Below are 21,851 nucleotides of genomic sequence, written 5' to 3'. Positions count from 1 at the left end.
AGTAAAATAAAAAAGAACAGCCATTCAGTCACTCAATATTTGAGCATGGCTGGAACTACTATCATTTTGCAAAGTGATCTATCACTGCATGTTGCTGACACCCTGGTAAAGACAGTTTCATTCAGAAGAGGGACTCAGGAACTCAACAAATACATGTCGGCTAATGGACACCAGATTGGCAGCCAGCTCTGTGAATAAAGTAGAGTCGATGGAAATTTAAGAACTGCAGAGGATTATGAACACTAGGTATACTAACGTTATATAGAGCCTGCTCCTTATTTCATTTATACTATAAATTTATATTCCTTCCATTAATTGATACAAAGAGAATGCAGAAAAGTCATCAAAGGAAAAAATTCCTGCCTCCACATACATATATTATATTTTAGGGATACCTTTCCCTTGAACAATCTCATTTCCCACTTTCATTCACCTGGAAAATTCCTACTCATTCTTTGAGGCCAGATGTGGAGATTGCCTCCTCCCAAGGAGCTCCCTCTCAATTTCCTGGAGCCTGTGTGTGATTTTCCCTGCCTCGCTTCCTACCTATCCTGTGTATTTCTAATCTAAGTCTACTTATGTGTTCTCCTTGTGTATCTGTCCTATACCCTTACGTTCTACTTTTGTATCATACATCCTATGTTCGTATGTTTTCCCTATGTGTAGTGCTCTGAGCTCTTCAAAGAACAAGAATAAGTCTTGCTCATCACCATATCTCTTTGCACCAGAACAATTCCTGGCATAATAAATGCTTATTAAATGAAGGAATGAATGACAAAAATTAGACCTCTGTTCCACTCTAGAATCCTATCTTTAATACTAACACCCTTTATAACCAATATAGTAAGAGTCAATACTACACAAAACTCTTCAAGCTAAAGCCTTTTCTAGGATGCTGATGTTTAAAAATATATTGCAGATAGGAAAATGAGAGAGAAAGCTTGATCAGTGTGAATCTGTTTAGATGTCTGCAACACATGGGTAATGTCATTGTGTGTCTTACAACCACCACCCTGTAGTGAAAAGAACCTCGGGAAACCGACAGATTTCAAACATAACACAAACCTGTACATCTTCACAGGTCAGAAGCTGTGACTCTTGACTGTCAATCAATGTGAAGGAGCCAATAGGAGGGCCACTCAAATCCTCAGCAGCCCGTGCTTCTAAGAGAAAGCCTCTAAATGGTTGTCCTGACAAGGTAACTGAGAAACAAATGAAAAGATAGTTCAAGAGTCTTAACAACATCCCCACGAGGAAACTGTTCAGAGGAGGCACTCACAGTGTGAATCTGGCGTACATATACAAAACTGCACCAGGTGAGAAAATGGTAGAAACTATCCTACAGACGAAGAAGTTCTAAACTGTGTTCCACTGGACATTTACTCCGTGAGATGTCAATAGCCATTCCAAAGGCAGGGGGAGGGGTGGTAGGTGATGGTCAGGGAGCGGTCCAGTGGGCCAAACTGGTTTGAAAAATGCTGACTGAAAGTAAATACCTGTCTCTTTACTGAAAACTCACAAAGCCTTTCACATCCTATGTGTAAGACAAAACTCTCCAAAGTACATGATAAATAACACATAGAGGGTTCCAAACTTATTTTTCCATATACTCTTTTTGTCAGAGTTTGTTAATATTTTGCATTTCTAGAATTACAGAAAATAGTTTGTAAAACACTGTTATAGACACACCTTTAACAGTCAGCCCACATTTCACCAGAATAATTAGAAAAATACAAGAGTTTACACTGTACCAAGAAGAATAAGGGTTTATTACACCTTAAACCAGACAAAAGAAAATTTATTTTCCTCTTCTTCTGAGTTAATAGCACTGTTAAAAAAGATCTATTAACTAATGATAAAAACGTACTTAAAACCTTCTCTGACTGGGGAGGAGATATACCACTTAAGTAATACAGTCATCAGTAGGAGTTAAACGCAAAATGAGAAGTATGAGATGGTGGTATCTTACAGAAAACAGGTGAACGGATTCAAATGAAACTGTATAAATCCCTCAGTAATACAGACTTAATGTACAGGAAAAGAGTGAAACTCAAAATGCAAATAGTTCATCCCAGCACAGTACCTTCAATCTGATCTCCTGGTCTGAATGTCACTTGACTCACTGAAATGTTGTGAACAGGATCAGGGCGTGCCGTATGGCCATGTTCAGGAACCATTCCATGGCATGACCTTCCTACTTCTCCACTGGGATAATTAGCCACAGAACTAATGAGCAGCACAAGTATGAAGGTACCAAGGGTAAATCCAAGAACTGCCATCTCAAAAAGAAGATTAAAAGCACATTATTTTCATACATAATTAAAATATAAAGCTTTCAACCACAGAATAGTAATTCTAGATGGCTGCATGCTTTCAACAGACAGCTAACCATATTTTCAGAAATATGTAATAAAAAGAATGATATGTGAAGTTTGACCTGGATTTGCATCTCGGCTCTACCAATGACCAGTGATGAGACCTTAACCAAATCACTTTTATGCCTCCACTTGCTTACCTGAAAAATTAGGAAACTAACACCCTCCTCTCAAGCTGACTTAATAAAATGAAGATACAAAGAAATAAAATAAAGACACAACCCAAAGTCTGACAAAGATAATTAATGTTAGCTTTGGTTAGCATGATTTGTAATAATAAACCAGTCTACTAAAAGCAAAAGGTTCTATCCTACTTTATCCTAGGAAGCTTGAAGAATAAGTAAGAAATGTTTCTTCAGATTTAAATACCGTCACCTAAATAGGTCTCTGGTATGACTTCTCCCAATTTCCCATTAAATTAATCATGACAGGGTGGATGATTTAATTTGCAATACTGAAAACTGAGGATAACAGAGAACCAATTGCAAGAAACGGTATTTCTATTATGCACAGCCCAGGTACTACTGAATTAAGAAACACAATGGTCAGTCCATGCAATATTCTTCTCTGCCTCTTACCATCTACCTAAACAGAAAACCAGCTACTTTATGCCAGTCCCACCCTCTTGTGGCCTACAGCAATCACTTCACTTGGTTTGTATATTCAGAACCTGCAAATCACTGCATATAACAAGGCTAGAGAAAGATGGCAGGGACATGTTACATAGCAGTAAAGAAAAGTCAACTGTGGAGAGGCTGCAAATGGGCAGAATCCAAGAAGCAACTCATTCTCCTCCACAGAGATGGAAAGAGATGAAATAAAAGCACCCTTATAATCACTAGAGTAAATTACTCTTTCCTCATCACGTAAATTACAAACCCCATACTGAACCAGCACTAAACTACAGGAATTCCTGCTAGACACCAGAAATTATGGTGCGGCCTACACATTTCAACCAGCCCTCCACTTTCCACCAGTTGCTATCAAGCGGATAGCATAGGGTCCAATGGTACCAAATACTCCTATCTTTTCTAAAACATCAAATCTAGGTAGAGTTTTTCCCATTTAAGGATGAGCAAAAAGAACAAATAAACAAATCAGCACCATCTGAAAAAAAAAATGTATAACATAAGAGAAGCACAAAATTTCTCTAGAGTCATAAGAAGAAGGTAAATTTGGAAATGGTTAATTACTATAGGAAACAATATTTCAGAATTAACTGTCTTAAACATATACAGTAATCTATATCATTTCTCAATGAAACTGGGAGAAAAAAGAAAAGGAGTACTAAAGAGTGGAGCAGTACAAGAATTTTTCTATTCAAAGATGGCTTTCGTCAGGGGCAGACCTCCTTTGAGGACCCAGCAAGATCTGCCGGAGAGAATCAAGGTCACAGTTTTAACCAAGTGAACTTAGCCAAATTATCATGAAGATTAAATGCAGTAATGCGCCACTCGACTAAAGGATGGTATAGGGGAAGAGTCAGCCCGGTTTAGCAAATATTTACTTGGCACTGACTTCCTGTCCGGTGAAAGTAGAAACAAGACATGATTTCTAGTCTCTGCTATGCACTGTGTAGCTGAATGACGTCAATCCAGTTACTTAATCTCTGTCTCAGCGTCTTCATTTGTGAAATATAATAGATGAACCAGAATAAATTCAGGATCATCTTCATGCCTAACATTTTGATTTTAAGAAAGTCAAGGGTGGGGGGTGCCTGGATGGTTCAGTCGGTTAAGGGTCTGCTTTTGGCTCAGGTCATGATCTCAGGGTCCTGGATGGAGCCCTGCCTCTCTGCTCTGTGAGGAGTCGCTTCTCCCTCTCCCTCTCTCTCTGTGATCTCTCTCACTCTCACTTTCTCTCAAATAAATAACACATTTTAAAAAATAAATAATAAAAATTCAAAAATTAAAAAAAAATAAAAAAAGAAAGAGAGCCAAGTAGGAAAGGATATCGGGAATGATCAAAGCAAGAAGTGTAAACCGGGAAAGGGAAGTGACCAAGGCCCACCACCTGTCAATCATTAGGAAAATGTAACAAACAAGGTGAGGGAGGGAAGTAAACCAGCAATTTCTCTGTCCTTGGTCAGATGCTGACCCTTCAGGGCGAAGCTCTATTTGCATTACAATGGTTACTGATGATTTTCCAGTTAATGATTTAAGAAATAGCCTTTTTTCAAATACTTTCATTAGCCAACCTATGCCAACTGACTGCACAGTTATGAAAGAGAATAAGGAGTTATTCATGAGACATTTAAGTTAAAATTATGTAATGTGGATAATGAACTGTATTATATTCATTTATGAGGACTTCAAGCACTGAAAAACTCACACCAATTTTGTATGATTCTTTAAAGTTTTTATATTCACATTCGACGGTGGATTCTATGGTGGGTACAATATAGAAAATAAAAGTATCATAATTTGCATTTTGTCATCCCAGGACAAAGACAGGCTGATTAGTTTAAAAAATTAAAAGAGAATCTATTCTGATTCTCTAACTGAAATATTCCCAAACCTGGTATTTACATAGTTTTCCTTCCTGCCAGAAAAACAGGCATTTAGTAATAAAGGATGGTAAAGGATGGTATAAGCAACTACATTCTACGCACATCCCACACAAAGATAAAACTTCAAAACAAATGTACTCTTTTTTATTTAAATACCAAATTCTTGCACTTACATGAATATTTAATTAGTATTGTGATTGTGGACCACAGAGGCAAGTGATATGAATCAAGACAGTATATTTAATTAAAGCAAAGATAAAATTCAGATAAAAGAAGAAGAATCCAATTGGAAAACATTTAGGTTAAGAAATTCATTAGAATAAGGAGTCTGTTAAGAATTTTTTTAAAAAAATTAGTAATTTAATGTCTTTTTACTGTGTCAATCCAAGAACATTTGAGGAAAAGAAGAAATGGAGGAAAGCACATCTTTTAAAAACATGTCAGATGATGAAGCTAGCAAATAACTAATCAAGTCTAGTTATACTGCAATCAAGCTCTAGCTCTCATTGTTAGTCATTCATCTTAAATTAAGGCATCAAAAAGTTCAAAAGTTAACATGCACACAAAAATTGCAGGAACTCAGCCCAGTAACACCCAATCTACATTACCAAGATATGAGTATAAGCACACAGTGAGAGTCTTTTTTTTTAAGATTTATTTATTTGACAGAGATCACAAGTAGACAGAGAGGCAGGCAGAGAGAGAGACAGAGAAGCAGGCTCCCTGCTGAGCAAACTAGACAGATCCCAACACCCTGGGATCATGACCTGAGCCAAAGGCAGAGGCATTAACCCACTGAGCCACCCAGGCGCCCACACAGTGAGAGTCTTAATCAAAGCACAGCTATGAGGTAACAAGGTTTCTTAATTATGGGGAATGAGTTGTTTAAAAACAAAAAACAAAACAAAACAAAAAACAAAAACTTAACCAGAAGGGTTCATTATAAAATATTTAAATAATTTAGAAAAGGTTGGTTTGAGGTTTATTTGGTTTTTGGGTTTTTGTTTTTGTTTTTGTTTTTGCTATATGCAGTGAATTTATGTAATTTTTTACCATACTCGGGTAAGAAAAATAAGAAATATTTTACATTATGACCCAACAAACATTTCAAGAGACATTATTTACCTTTACCACTTGGGATAAATTCCTACATTTTCTATTCCTTACCTTTTTTTTTTAGTGTTGATTTTCTCTATCCTACTGAATCATTATTGTACAACCTATCAATGGGTCTTAACCTGCAGTTTGAAAAATATTACTTTAGAGCATATACAGACCATTAAGTTTCAGCCTTGAATCAAGTTCTAAATTAGGAGTAGTGAGAATTTCAGTAGGAGAGTTCTCAGAACCGAAGAAAAATAAGCCAAGCAACAGGGAGGATTTTGGAGATGGGAGATGTATTTATTCGATAAAAATGTCTTATTCTCTCTTATTCCATTTGTGAATCTAAACAGAAACTATATATATATATGTATATGTGTGTGTGTGTATATACATATATATATATGGCTAATAAATAAGCATTCTCACAATGACCTTCTGCATGAGAAAAAAAAATTTTTTTAATTAATCACAACAAAAACACGGCAATCCCTGAAACATCTAAACACTCCTTTCAGAATTTCCATCAACTGCATTCCACAGTGTTCAAAGAAAATAACTTCTTATTCAATATAGTTTTCATTTTATTTTATTACTAGAATTACAATGGCATTATTTTCTTTTCCTTTGTTTTAAGTGTAAAATATCTCAATTAATTTCTAAGTTAAACATACTTTCGTTTTTAGGCTTTGGGCCTAGAAACAGAACCACCATTTATAATATTGCTTCTCTTGGAAAATGGAATTGATATTCCAAGCTGAACTGGAAATTAATTTGGGACTCAGCACACTTGCAACATCAGCATTTCATGTAGGATCTAGGATAAACCAGATAGGCCTGTGACCAAAAACCTAGAGGGACTAGGGCTAGAGGTGGAAAGAGGTAGAAATAGAGTGGCAGAGTTAGGTGGAAAAGAATTTTAGAAAAAAAGGCCAAGGGGCGCCTGGGTGGCTCAGTGGGTTAAAGCCTCTGCCTTCGGCTCCGGTCATGATCCAGGGTCCTGGGATCCGGCTGCATCGGGCTCTCTGCTCAGCGGGGAGCCTGCTTCCCCCTCTCTCTCTGCCTGCCTCCCTGCCTACTTGTGATCTCTGCTGTCAAATAAATAAATAAAATCTTTAAAAAAAAAAAAAAGAAAGAAAGAAAGAAAAATAGGTCAAACCATAAGAAGGATAAAGAGACTGATTAAGTCAAAACAGTTAAAACCAGGCACAAGAGATACACAGAAAGCAATGAAATTTCTAAGACATAAAGAAAAGGATTACATTTCTATTACACAGGAGGGAAAAAAGAGGATATAGCATGGAGAAAAAGAAAAAGAAACAAACATTAATGAGAACCTGGAAGATACTACATCTAATATAACTCTTACAATATGCAGATAGTATCTTCATTTTAGAGATGAAAAAAAGGAGGCCAAAGAATGTACCCTAAATCATATATACTTTCAGGATTAGAACCTCAATCTAAGAGCAATGTCCATGATCTCTCTTCACTTTGCACCAATGCTCCCTCCTTGCAGAGAGAAGGATGTAGAAAGTAAACAAATCCAGCAAGAATCCAAATTTCACAATAAACATTGTGAGTGGGAGTACACTGTGACAAAGCTGAAATATAAATAAGCCTAATTTAGAATGCTGAGGGACACCTGGCTGACTCAGTCAGTACAGCATAGGATTCTTGACTTCAAGGTCATGAGTTTGAGCCCCACGTTGGGCACAGAAATTACTTTAGAAAAAAACTACCAAGTGTTTTGAGGCACCTGGCTGGCTCAGTCAACAGAGCCAACAACCCTTGATCCGGGGTCCTGAGTTCAAGCCCCACATTAGACGTAGAGCTTACTTTAAAAAACAAACACAAGGGGTACCTGAGTGGCTCAGTGGGTTGAAGCCTCTGCCTTCGGCTCAGGTCATGATCTCAGGGTCCTGGGATTGAGCCCCACATCGGGCTCTCTGCTCAGCAGGGAGCCTGCTTCCCCCTCTCTCTCTCTGCCTGCCTCTCTGCCTACTTGTGATCTCTGTCAAATAAATAAATAAAATCTTTAAAAGAAATAAAATTTAAAAAATAAAAAACAAACACAAAAACAAAGAACAAAACATTGAGTCCACTCTAGAAGTCTAAGAAGCAATGTAGAGATCTGTCATAGAACTAAAGCTCCTGAGAGAATGGACATTAAAACAACTAGCTTGATGCCTAAAACATCAAGTTGTCAATAAATGGTAACTGCCATTATTTATTATCACTATTAAAGTTCCTTATCACCAGTATGTGCCAATTTCCTCCAAACACTGTTGTGGTTAGACAAGTGAGATTTTCATATATTTCTTTCATCTGCATTTAATTTGTTCAAGCCTTCTGAAATATTTCAGAAAATGTGCTCCCCTTCTTTCCAGCAATTTACCTTTATCTTCATAGAAAGTTCTACATCAAAAATTGACTTTGAAAGTGGAATCTCAGATTAGAGAGAAAATGAAAAATAGGTCAGGTATTTCCACTTCCTCAGATAAAAATGTTTCAGACTCCATTTGCACAGCAGGAGCAAAGAGAAAAAATGATTTTTTTTTAATTAACAATTGGAGTTATGACATTTTCAGAAATGGTTCTAAAAAACAAAGAGGCACCAAAATTGGCACATTGAATACCAATTTGAGATCTGTCAGGTCTCATAACTTAACATGGTTGAATAGAATTCTGAAAAAGAATTTCGAGTTTAAGTAAAAGCAAGAAAAAGTAAAGGAAAGGTAGAGGAAAACCACTAAAGAAAAAGTAGTGGGGAACTCTACAATCTAATCCTGATTCCCCTAATCACAGCATCCTCAGCAAGCAATGTTTCCATCTTCTTTATTCATCTCTGAAAAAAAGACTGGAAGCAAATACCTTATTACATGATAGAGAGCTTTCATCTGGATCGTTCCACATGGCCCTCTCAATAACCCTCAAAACAAAATTAGGTACAAAGTGGAATGGCACCTTCTCTAAAGATGTAAAACTAATAGATGAAACAAAAGCAAATGCCATTAATCTATCATTTAAATGATACTATTTATTGAATTCATTTTATTCATCACAGTAGGTGCTTCACAGAAATGAACTCGAATCCTTGGAAAAAACAAACAAAGGTTTTTTGGGGTTTCGGGGGGAGGGGGTTGGTTGGTTGGTTTGCTTTTTTGTTATGTGGACACTGAAGCTCATGTAGTTCATAAAAACTATGGTCTAAGATCACACAGGAGCAGAATAGGAAAAAATTGTATTTCATTGTAGATATCTAGAGGTACAAGGAGAAAATAAGAAGAGCTAACAACTACCAAGGGCTTACAACATGCCAGACATCATGTCAAGGATTTAGCATGTACTCCTCAAAACAACCCAGGAAAGTGTGAGGGGTGTAACTGTTGCCACTGTAAACTAGGGCACTGATTAAGACATTTATCAGAGGCACAGCAAATGAATGGTGGAAAGTATGGTCTCTGATCTGACTTCAGAGGTTTTAACCAATAAGCCATCCATAACTTCAGATCAGACCCTTACCGTTGACATAGTAACTAAACAAGGCTTTATGGAGAAAAAGGGCCTCAGAGGGTACACAATTTGAACAGGAGCAATAAAAGAACCAAAGGTAGAAAGAAAAAAGTGGGCATGGACTTTTGGGGGCTGTTAAAGGATAGTCTACCTAAATCTGAGGTCAAATGTTAGAAATAGTTATTGTAAAAATACTGTAATTAAGTCTGGTTCCTCTTTATGCCTTATACATTAACATATCCATTCTCAAAACTTTTTACCTTTCCCCTATGTTTCTCTGCCAGCTCATCATCACTTCCCTAGCCTCAGTTTTCATCCCTAGGATCTCTCCCAATCTTCCAACTGCCCCACCCCACATCTCCTTAATGCTTTCATTCAAATTTCCAATTCTATACAGATTTCTGTTTGGATGAGAATACGCTTAATATGTCTGCAATGAAATTCATCATCTTTTCCTCCAGACTAGCTCTTACAACTCTTCCCTATTCTAATGGTGGCCTGTCAACACATTACTGGTCATCAATACTCAAAACCCTGTATTCTCAAGACTTGAGCCCAAACACTCTTTTAGACCCCAATTTCCAAACCAGTTCTGCAGATTCTTCCACCACCCTTCTACCTATCCCTTTTGCATCTCTCTTCTACTTTCCATTCTATTACATCTGTATGCTACTTTCCATTCCACCACCAGTCCAAGCACAAAGCCTTCATCACCTGTCACCAAAATTAATGAAACACTCTCAACTGGCCTCTATTTCTTTATCTCCATTCTAATCTGTCCTACACACCACCACAAGATCATTTTCCTAAAATATAATTCTCATCGTATCACTCTTCTCCCCAGAAACCTTCATCCATCCCCCAGAAATAATTAAATTCAGGACAAAAACTTCAGACATTTAATGTTTTGTACTATTCAGCCCAACCCCATTTTAAGGATTTTTTTTTCTCCCATGCTCTAGTGACAACGTACCATCTGTACTAACTCCCAGAATAAGCACCACTCTTTCTTTCTACCCATGTTCTGCCTTCTACCTGGGACCTCCATTATTTCATGCATCAAATTCCTATCCACGTAAAACATATTTACGGTAAATGGGAAAAAACAAGATACAAAATCTCTGTACACTATGCTTTTTATGTAAAAAAAAAAAAAAAATTCATTCCCTGTCATTTCATGGAAAATGCAAAAGACTGCTAATATCCAGTATAAGCAAGAATGTAGAAAAATGAGCACACTCGTACACAGTGAAGAGTGTAAATTGGCACAGTTATTTTTGGAAGAAATTTGACAGACTCCTACTAAACTAAAATATGTTTAACCTCTGACCTAAGAATTTCACTTCTAGGAATTTATCCTACAGAAAAATTTGCAGTTACACAAAAATTATATTTGTAATAACAAAAATCTAAGACAATTTGGGTGGTTACAAAATAAACTAGAATACTGTATACTCACTCACTTAGAAGAATGAAATAGAATAGTCAAGGACAGGGGCACCTGGGTAGCTCATTCGGTAAGTGTCTGCCTTAGGCTCAGGTCATGGGATCCAGCCCCACAATGGGGCTCCTTGCTCAGCAGGAAGCCTGCTTCTCCCTCTCCCTCTGCCTGCCACTCCCCCTATTTGTGCTCTCTCTTTCTCTGTCAAATAAATAAATAAAAATAAAAATAAATAAAAGGAAAAACATTAAAAAAAAAGAATAGTCAATGGTAACAGCTAATAATTACTGAGTGTTTTATTGAGCTAAGTATTCTTTTAGGTGCTCTGCAAGTATCAACTTGTTTCACAAAAACTCTAAAACAGGAGTCTACATATACGTAAGTGGAAACATGCTCATGCCACACTGAGGAATGAAAACAGGCAGATTACGAAAAGATACCTAGTATACTGAAAGAAACATTACTTAAAAGCTAAAGGGAAAAGAAAAAAAAAAAAAAAAAAAACCTTCTACTCCACACCTTTAACAGTTGTCAAGAGTGGTTACCCCCAGGAGAGTGTTTTCAATAGGGGAAGAGGAGTGGACTTCCTCTTTTTAATCCCCATTGTATTGTACCTATTTTTGAAAAGTATGTACTGTTTATAATATAAAAATGATTTAAAAATTTTAAAGCATGTAGTGCTTTATAATATAATAAAAGATAAGAATTTATAACCACAAAATATGTGTATATAAAGACTGTAAAGAAACACAATAAAACTGTTTAGCTTTTTTTCTTTTATCTATTTTCAAACATTCTATGTTATTTTCACGGCTTTTGTTTGTTTTCATTTTAGTAAGTAAAACCTTCCCTCTTTCACAGTTTATTTCAAATGCCATCTACTACTGTATCCCATGAGACAGTGAACATTATGGACATCAAAATCACATAGTTCAAATCCAGCAGGATTGGAATCCAGCGGCACCACCTTAGTGACTGTGGACAAATTATTTAAACTCACCAGGTCTTAGTTTTCTCATTTTGTTAGAGAAAATACAACCAATACCAAGGTGCTTTGTGAAGATTAAGGCAATACATATGAAACATCTAGCACAGTGCCCACCATAAACCAGGTTTTCCATTAAACTCTCCTTCTTCATAGGAAACAAACTGAGGGTTGCTGAAAGGGAGAGGGATGGGGGATGGGGTAACCGGGTGATGGATATTAAGGAGGGGATGTGATGTAATGAGCACTAGGGTATTATAGAAGACTGATGAATCACTGACCTCTATCTGAAGCCAATAAAACATTGCATATTAAATAAATTTAAGTAAAAATAAATTAAAAGAAAAATAAATAAGGTCTTCTTTCCATGGAGTCTTGCCTAATTCTGTCCACCTTCTGTAACTGCTCTCTCTTCGGAACCTCCCGAAGCTTTGGTTTTGCTAATAAAAAACATTATCACACTTGCCCCAGCTGGTGACTTGTTTTTATGGTCAGCTTGATGATCCCCTTTCACACTGACTAGCAGACAACCCTGAAAACAGCTCTTGTACAATGGGATTTCCAGAGAATCTGATATTACCCTAATGGAGAGCTGTGAAACAGAAGCTACACTTGGCTAAAAGAGTCAGCATGTTGGCTTACTAAAGAACTTACCAGAACTCATCCCCTTAAACAAAACTATGATCTAAAATGTCTAGCTCAATGTTTTCAACAAATCAATAAACCAAAATTTAGACTCCACTTCTGTATAGCACTCAAATCTTTCCACTTTAATTCAGAAGAAAAAGAATATATCTGAACTTAAAAGTTTAGCTTTGTAAAGAAATATCCCTGATAACACATTTACAAACTGAAAAATCTCCTTTGCCCCTAGGTAAGCACTGACAAGATTAAAAAAAAAAAAAAAAAAAAAAAAAGGAGGGGGCGGCAAAGGTCTTACCAGAGCCTTTCTGAAATTCCAAAGGCACACCAGGGGTAGGGGGTGAGGGGAGCTAAAGCTTCTAGATTAAAACATACTTTAAAAACCAACAAGGCTCTAAGTAATCTGCATACCGGTAATTATGCCATTAGGTTTAATTATAAAAGAGAGCTCCCACAGTTTCAAAATTTTTTAAAAAGGAGAAACACCCGTACATGACTAAAGTCCATACTTTTCAGGATCCCAAGCATGATTCTACTTATAATCACCCTTTTCTTGGTATTAAAGCTCGTTAGTCAAAGTCATGGGACATATTATTAACCAAGTCGTTTGTGAAAACTCATTAGCTCAATACAAGCTTCAGAACACACTTTGTTAAAGCATTCATTCTGCATCGCCGACCGCCCCCCTCATCACAGAGGCCTGCTCTCACTACTGCTGCCTTAGCTGGCTTCAATTTTTAAACGCTTTGCAAAGAGCTCTGACTTAAAGAAAACAGAAGGAGACGCTTACCTTGAGAGGCGAAGGCAGCCCAGCCAACTTCCGGTTTTGTTACAATTTGTATCTCCTTTCAGCAGCTGGGTGGAGCCAGTTTACCCAGTAACCAGAAGGCAACGTTTCCCAAGCTAAGAAGCAAAACTTGAATTGCAAGACCAGTACTAGTTTTTGGACTCCATTTCTGAGAATTAAGTATTCTGTTTTATACATTAGAGCACTTTGCCAAGTAATTGTTTCATTGAGAAAACCGTGTTTTTGCTTTTAACTACAAAACCACTCGGAAATAATATATCTGTTCTATATATTCTAAATAAAGACAAACAAAGAAATCTGGTTGTGCTTAGGTAGGACAGGGTTGCCAAATTTAGCAAATTAAAATATTGGGCACCTACTTAAACTCAATTTCAGATAGACAACCAATATAAATATTGTTTTTGCAGTATCTGAAATATAATTATACTAAAAAAATAATTGTTTTTTCTGGCAACTCTAAGGCAGAACAGTAATTAGCAAATTATTTCAATTAACTACAAAAGGTGCAAAAGAATCAGACTGCATAGAACCAAAAGCTTGCGAAGTAAATGATACCAAGCAAAAAAATTTACTCAGAAACTTAGGAATTCGGTTTTCATATCTTTTTAAGCCTTTAATCTCTGCTTTGCGCAAGATTTTTTTTTGCAAAAGAAAATTTTTAGGGCTAGGAAAAGACAATGTATCTGAAAATATTAAACATTCCACTGCGGGCTATGATTCACACGTGCAGACTGGAAAATAAATGATGTCATATACATTCTGGCCTGTGATCCTTGGTTAGCAATCACCACTAAATTCTCTAAAACCATTTTAAAAGGAGAGAAGAGAGAGGAAAGAACACCATCAGTTCAATCTTTCTCCTTAAGAACTAGTCACAATTAACAAAAACGCCTCTATAGGATTTTAGAGAGAGGCTTTAAAAAAAGATGCCGGAGAGCTGGTTTTCTCTCCTAAAGCTGTGTGAAATGTGAGCAGATTGAAACTAAGTCAGTAGAACTTCAGTCTTTCAGTATAAAGCCTCAGGTGATGACAGAGCTTTCTGCAGTTATAATTAAACCTTTTCCAGAAATGGTCCCCAGTGGACACTTGGCACGCCAAAAGCATGATTTAAAAAAAAACAAAACCAAAAAAAACCTATAAGACAAATAAATCTTAGAATATATTATTGTAATCTTTCATCCTAAAGCACTCTTAACCGCTTAAACGGATGAACATGTGGGCAGGGGGTGTGGAAGAGAGGCAAACCAGGAAACAGACTCTTAAGTGTAGAGAACTAAAGGATTACCAGAGGGGAGGGAGATGGGCAAGGGGATGGGTGAAATAGGTGATGATGGGTAGTATGGAGGGCACTTGTGATAAGCACTGGGTCTTGTATGGAAGTGTTGCATCACTAAATCCTACACCTGAAATTAGTTTTACACTGCATGTTAACTAACTGCAATTTAAATAAAAACTTGAGAAAATAAATAAATAGATAAATAGAGGGAAGAAGCCCGGTGGAAAGAACTGAATGGAGTGGCTTAGCTCCATCTAAAAGCACCCTTTTCCAGGCCTACCATTTCCCCTGAAATCCCCAGCCAAAACTCCCCTTATCACTCCCTGCAAGATGTTCACCTCTACCGGGCTCTTCTTCATCAGCTACTTGTCAGCTGTCACTAAAGGAACAAAATATAGTAAGATGTTCAAAGGAGCTTGGACTCTGAGAAGTTGACACTACCCTATTAGATCCCATTCTCATGCCTCTAAATTAGCAGTTCTTAAATTTTTCGGTCCAGACTCCTTTACAACTTTTAAAAATTACTGTGGACCCCAAAGATATATTCGTTTATGTGGGTGATATCTATCATTGTATGTATTAAAAATTAAAAGTGAGAAATATTTCAATACTTACAAATTCATATTTAAATGATAAAAATAAACCCATTACTTGTTAACATAATATTTTTTTTTCACTACTGCTGTTATGATTGTTTGCCAAAAATAAGAATTTAGTGAGAGGAGTGTTGTTAAATTTTCGCAAATCTCTTAGTGCCTGGCTTAACAGAGGACAGCTGGATTCTCACATCTTTTTCTATATTTGATCTGTTGCTGTATCATATGACACATCACAGAGCCACTGGAAAACTCCAGTGTATATTCATGAGAGAATAAAAATGAATAAGGCAAATAAAGTATAGCAAGAATAAGAATTAGCATTTACTGAGCACTCATTCTGACCAAGGCACATGCACTATCCTAGCTCTCACAAGAACCCTAAGTGAAAGGTACTATACTATGATAGATATTCTACCACTGAGTGCTGAGGGCATGCAGAGCCAAGAAAATTGCCCAGTATCAGACAAAGAAAAGAAAGAGGCAAGACAGAGTCCTAAGCCACAGCTACTAACTTTCTACCCTGAACCTCACTTCCAAAACTGAATGATGTCCAATGGACCAAACATAAACTTGCCTTTTCTATGACACTCAGCATTTCATAAAACATGGGATTCAAGTAGAACATCTCCAACTGATTGGACCCTGCCTTGACTCAATAAGTCCCAAACCCACCATCTAAAATGAACCCATTCTCATGTGGCCTTTAATTTTGTCGTCTTATCCAAATTCGTTGCCTCTTTATCTCCACAGCCATCACTTATCCTTGGTTTTTGTTACCTCAAGAGTAAAAATGAGGGGTTACATCCAGAACCTTATGTTCTCTAAGGTCTCCTACCAAATTGTGAAAGCAGGTTTCTGTTGGCCAAGGAGAGACACATAATGGGCCAGAAAAAGACTAGGTTGTTTTAGAGTGACAGGTCACTTAAAAAAAAAAAAAAAAAGAATCATCACAATCATTCAACAGCTATTTTATCAAACACCTACTATATGGCAGATACTGTGCTAGGCACTACCCTATATTTTTACAAAGTGGCTCCATGTCTAATATATCATGATTTCTCAGGTGGATACAAAAGGAAGAACAAAAGAAAGAGAGGCGGGGGAAGGAGAGGAAGGAAGGAAGGAAGGAAAGAAGGAAGAAAGGGAGGAAAGAAGGAAGGGAGGGAGGGAAAGGAAAGGAAAGGAAGGAATCCAGAGGCATAATTACCTGATAAATTGTTGTTAAAATCATTGTTTTCCAGATGTCTTTGGGTTAAGAATCTTGACATAGAAAGATTATCCTGAGTTATCTAGGCGTGCCCTAACTGCAATCGTGAGTGTCCTTAAAAGAAGAGGCTGAAGGGGTGCGGAGGTGGCTCAGTCCTTAGAGCATCTAACTATCGGTTTGGGCTCAGGTCATGGTCTCATGGGTCTTGGGATCAGGCTCTGCGCTCAGCAGGGAGTTGGCTTGAAGATTTTTTCCCTCTGTTCCTAACCCCACTCACATGCTCATTCTCTCTCTAAAATAAATTAATAAAATCTTAAATAAATAAATAAATAAATAAATACAGAAAGGAAGGAAAAAAGAAAGAAAGAGGGAGGCAGAGGGAGATTACACACAAAAGAAGACAATGTGACCATGGAGGTAAGCACTGGAGTAATACAGCCACAATAACGCCACCAGCCGCTGGACACTGAAGAGACAAGGGAGACTCTCACCTAGAGCCTCTGGAGGAACTGGTTCTGCCAGCACCTTGGCTTTGGCCCAGTGCTAGTGATTTTGAACTTCTGGTCCCCAGAAGTCTCTTATTTATAAGAGAATAAATATCAGTTGTTTGAGCCACCAAGTTTGTGGTCATTTGTTACAGAGCTGCTGGAAACTTAATCAATCACCTTTCCAATGCTCAAGCAAAACCTAGAGATGACTTTCAGCTTTTTGTCTCTTTCATATTTTACAGTTCAGAGTTTTCCAGTTTGGAGACACAACCCATCTCTTAGTGAAATATAAAATCTTTAGCGGGAGGGACGCTGGCTGGCTCAGTCGGAAGAGCACGTGACTCTTGATCTCAGGGTCATGAGGCTGAGCCCCACATTGGGGGTAGAGAGTACATAACATAAACAAACTTTTTTAAAAACTATGTAAAGTCCTTAGGGAGTAACAATCAGAAAAATGTTAATAAAATAACAGAAAAACATTAGAGCACATTGTAAGGGTAAATAAATGCGTTTTGTGGATCTATTCAGATTATATCTGTGAGTAGATATGTCCTGGTTTGTGCATTTCTTATTTCTTCCTGTGGGCAGCAGCCCAAATGTTGAAACCAACTGCTTTTAATATCTCCTCAAGTCAATTATCCAGTTCCTCCTTTCTCAACACTCACATACGGGCCTTCCTGCTTATTTATTCTGAGCAGGGAAACATGGGGCTCTGGAATTGGATTACCCAGGACTGAAGATCAGCTCCATCACTGAACTTTGTGATCTAGACCTCTCCGAACCTATTTTCTCGCCATGAAATGAAGATCACATTACACTATATTGTTGTGAGGATTAACAAAGATAACATATGTCAAGTGCTTAGTTCAATGTCTAAACATAAAATTGTTCAATAAATTGTGCACACTATGATTACCTATGCTCAAATTCTCTGGAACGAATCTCTCCCACTTGTTCTCTCATGACCCCCATGAAGCCTGCTGACAACAATCCAACATTACATTAATCTTCCTAAAATACCGCTTTTATCAATAATGTTCTGTGACTTACCAGTGCTTGTAGAGTTAAATCCATACTCTTCCTGACATTTAAAGCACTACACCATCTGGCCACACTTACCACATTCTCATTGCTTTCCCACCAGGTACTTCTGACTCAATCACTCCATGAAACACAAAGTCTCATTCTCAGCTTTTCACATTTGCTAATGCTGTTCTCTTACCACCTTTCTTTCCGCATATTAAACGACATACATTCTTCAAGGTTTAGCCAAAGTCCCAATTCATCTATGAAACCTTTCTGATAATCAGAACTAATATTAGTTCCTCCATTATAAATTGACTATATGGCCAAGTAAAATGATTCTCTGGGTCAAGTAAATATTCTCTGGGTCTGACCCACTGTGGTTGAAACCTCAGTTCTGCTCTTTAATAACTGTTGACTTCAGGCAAGTTACTTAACCCCCTACTCTCACTTTCTTCATTTGTATAAAGAAGATAAGGGTACAGAGGTAGGGTTATTGTGATGTTTTCATGAGATAATATCTCACTACCTTTAATGTCTTGTATTAGAGTGAGGAAAAACACATTATATAAAAAATGCTATTCCCATACGCAAGCAGTCATCATCAATTGTAATACTTTTTACTACTAAACTGGACATGATTTCAGATCCTTCTCAATACACTATATCAAGTACTCAGTACCAATGGATGAAAACTATACTATAAGCAATCCCTGCGGTAGGGACTATGTCATTACTTTTAATACCTCTTTTTAGGAACTCAAAAAATCGATGTTAAATATAAGATCTCACTTTAATTTAAGTAACAGAAAGATAAGATACTAGAAAGTCCCTGCTTCTGTTTTACCCCTTTTCAAACTTGACTTGAATTTCAGTTCTTTTTTTTTTTTAAAGGTTTTATGTATTTATTTGAGAGACAGAGCACAAGCAGTGGGGAGATCGAGGAGAAAGGGAGAAGCAGACTCCACTTAGCAGGGAGCCCAGTGAAGGGCTTGATCCCAGGACCCTGAGATCATGATCTGAACTGAAGGAAGACACTTAACCAACAGAGCCACAGGCACCCCTTGAATTTCAGTTCATCTTAAGACCAGTTTATTGGGGGTGCCTGGGTGGCTCAGTGGGTTAAAGCCTCTGCCTCCGGCTCAGGTCATGATCCCAGGACGCTGGGATCGAGCCCCACATCGGGCTCTCTGCTCAGCGGGGAGCCTGCTTTCCTCCTCTCTCTCTGCCTGCCTCTCTGCCTACTTGTGATCTCTGTCTGTCAAATAAATAAAAAAAATCTTTAAAAAAAAAAGACCAGTTTATTGATGATAATGAAAGCAAGGCAGACATTCTTTGTCCTCTTGAATTACATTATCTTCTTTTGTAACATTTTAATTTAGTATAAGACAATATTAATACTCTGTAATTACATGCCAGAGATGGCAACACTAATCAAAGTAAAATGTTAAAAGTTTGATTCAGCTTTACCAAATCATTAATAAAATCTCTGTTGATCATCTAAAGACATGATATAAAGTTATAAGTCTTGGTAATTATAATCAGTGGCTTTTTTTTTTAAGATTTTATTTATTTACTTGACAGACAGAGATCACAAGTAGGCAGAGAGGCAGGCAGAGAGAGAGAAGCGGGGGAAGCAGGCTCCCCGAGGAGCAGAGAGTCCGATGCGGGGCTCGATCCCAGGATGCTGGGATCATGACCTGAGCCAAAAGGCAGAGGCTTTAACCCACTGAGCCACCCAGGCACCCCATGATCAGTGGCTTCTAATATTTTCTTTTTTTTTTTTAAGGATTTTATTTATTTATATGACAGAGGGAGAGAGATCACAAGTAGGTAGAGCAGCAGGCAGAGAGGAGGGGAAGCGGGCTCCCCACTGAGCAGAGAGCCAGATGCAGGGCTTAATCCCAGGACCCTGAGATCATGACCTGGGCTGAAGGCAGAACTTAACCCACTGAGCCACCCAGGCATCTCTGCTTCTAATATTTTCTATCAGTTAGAAGTTATACTACATTCATATTTTTACCATATCTGTTATTAAATCAATTAAAGCAAATTAGAAAAGAAACTAAAAGAGAATCAAGAAAAGGAAGAATATAGCATTTATTTAGTAACAATCTGGTTCTACTCAGTAATAACCTAGGTTTGTTTGTTTTTTTAATTTCCCAAGTTTTAACAATGAAGCAATAGTATGATTTACTGCAGAATTTTGTTTTAGCAACTCTTGGGCTATGTGACTTTTTAAAATGCCATTCATTTACAAGATGGCTTAAGTTTTATTGTGTTAAGTCACTGTCTTTAATATATACAAATGTAATGTAGTTTAGGGGCATCTGGGTAGCTCAGTTAGTTAAGCGGCTGACTCTTGATTTCAGTTCAGGTCACCATCTCAGAGTCCTGGGACTGAGCCCCGAGTCCTGCTAGGTGCTCAGTGCAGAGTCAGCCTGAGGATTCTGCTTCTCCCTCTGCCCCGCCCCCTCTCATACTCTCATGCATGAGCACGCGCGCTCTCTCTCAAATAAATAAAATCTTTTTTTAAAACAAACAAATAATAAATAAATAAATATTCTTGGGGATTATTAAGAAATAATAAATGGATTCTTGGGGCCATCTCAGACCTACCGGATCAGACTCTGGAGAAAAGCCCAGAATTCTGCTCTTAAACGAGCACCTGATGATTCTCAAGAACCCAAGAGTTGCTGTCCTGGAGTCTTCATTGGTGGAATTATACCTATCTTTGCTCTAGACCAGTGGTTCTCAGGTTTTAGTGTTCATCAGCATCACCTGTAAATTCCTTAAACATAGATTACGAAGTCCCACTTCCAGAGTTTCTGATTCAGGAAGACAGGTAAGCCTGAAAAATGCTGATGTTGTCTATAGACTACACTTTGAGAACCCCTGCACCAAACTTTTTTGAAACAGACTCCTTAAAAGTAGAATATAAGCACATCTGATTCAAAATGTGGCCCCTTCCCTGGTTAGTAAAATTCTAAGATAACATGGTTAACTCATTTAAGACAACACATTTTCTCTCAAGTTTTTTATCTCCCAACACAGCTGGAATTTCTCCTTCTTCAGGGAAGCCTCTCTTTTTAACGATTTTCTGCTGAGCAAATCAGGTCCACCCTCCCTTGCTGCAAGTCAACTGATTTTGGACTTGAATCATGTCTAAGAAATATCTTCCCAGCAACACCCAGACTAATATTTGGTTGAATAACTGGGGATTACAGCTTAGCAAAGCTGACACACAGAACTGACCACCACACTACTGTATCTGAAATAGAGTTCCTGGGGAACCTGGGTGGCTCAGTCTGTTAAGCACCCAAGTCTTGGTTTCAGCTCAGGCATTGGGCTCTGCATTCAGTGGGGAGTCCGCTCAAGATTCTCTCTCTCGGGGCACCTGGGTGGCTCAGTGGGTTAAGCCTCTGCCTTCGACTCAGGTCATGATCTCAGGGTCCTGGGATAGAGTCCTGCATCGGGCTTTCTGCTCAGCAGGGAGCCTGCTTCCTCCTCTTTCTCTCTCTCTCTGCCTGCCTCTCTGCCTACTTGTAATCTCTCTCTGTCAAATAAATAAATAAAATCTTTAAAAAAAAAAAAAAAGATTCTCTCTCTCCCTCTCCCTTTGACCCTCTCTCCCACCCACTCTCTCTCTCTCTCTCTCTAAAAATAAATAAATAAATCTTTAAAATAAGAACTCCTTTAATTCTCTATCCCCCTTATTCTGTATTGTGTTCTTCACAGAAGTTATCACTACGTGACATTTTATATATATAAAAAGATATAAAAATATATGTAATATATTTTTCACCATAATAAATATATATATACATACATATATATACATATATTTATGCTTCTCTATTTATATAATGGCTGTCTCATCT

At 37.6% G+C, this 21,851-nt stretch overlaps 1 protein-coding gene across 1 annotated transcript in view; it reads right to left on the bottom strand.

Annotated features, from left to right (window-relative positions):
* Positions 1–13,375, bottom strand: part of FRRS1 (ferric chelate reductase 1) — a 48,984-nt gene extending 35,609 nt beyond the window's left edge. The window contains exons 1-3 of the mRNA XM_080802966.1: positions 13,360–13,375; positions 2,084–2,279; positions 1,066–1,202 (exon numbers count right to left, since the gene is read on the bottom strand). Of these exons, the coding sequence (XP_080659092.1) occupies positions 1,066–1,202; positions 2,084–2,279 (333 nt within the window). The 5' untranslated portion in view covers positions 13,360–13,375. The remainder of the gene's footprint in view (positions 1–1,065; positions 1,203–2,083; positions 2,280–13,359) is intronic.
* Between the last annotated feature and the right edge of the window lie 8,476 nt (positions 13,376–21,851).

Source organism: Martes martes (assembly GCF_963455335.1).
Source record: "Martes martes genome assembly, chromosome: 4".
NCBI classification, from domain to species: domain Eukaryota; kingdom Metazoa; phylum Chordata; class Mammalia; order Carnivora; family Mustelidae; genus Martes; species Martes martes.
This window is presented reverse-complemented; position numbering and strand designations above follow the sequence as displayed.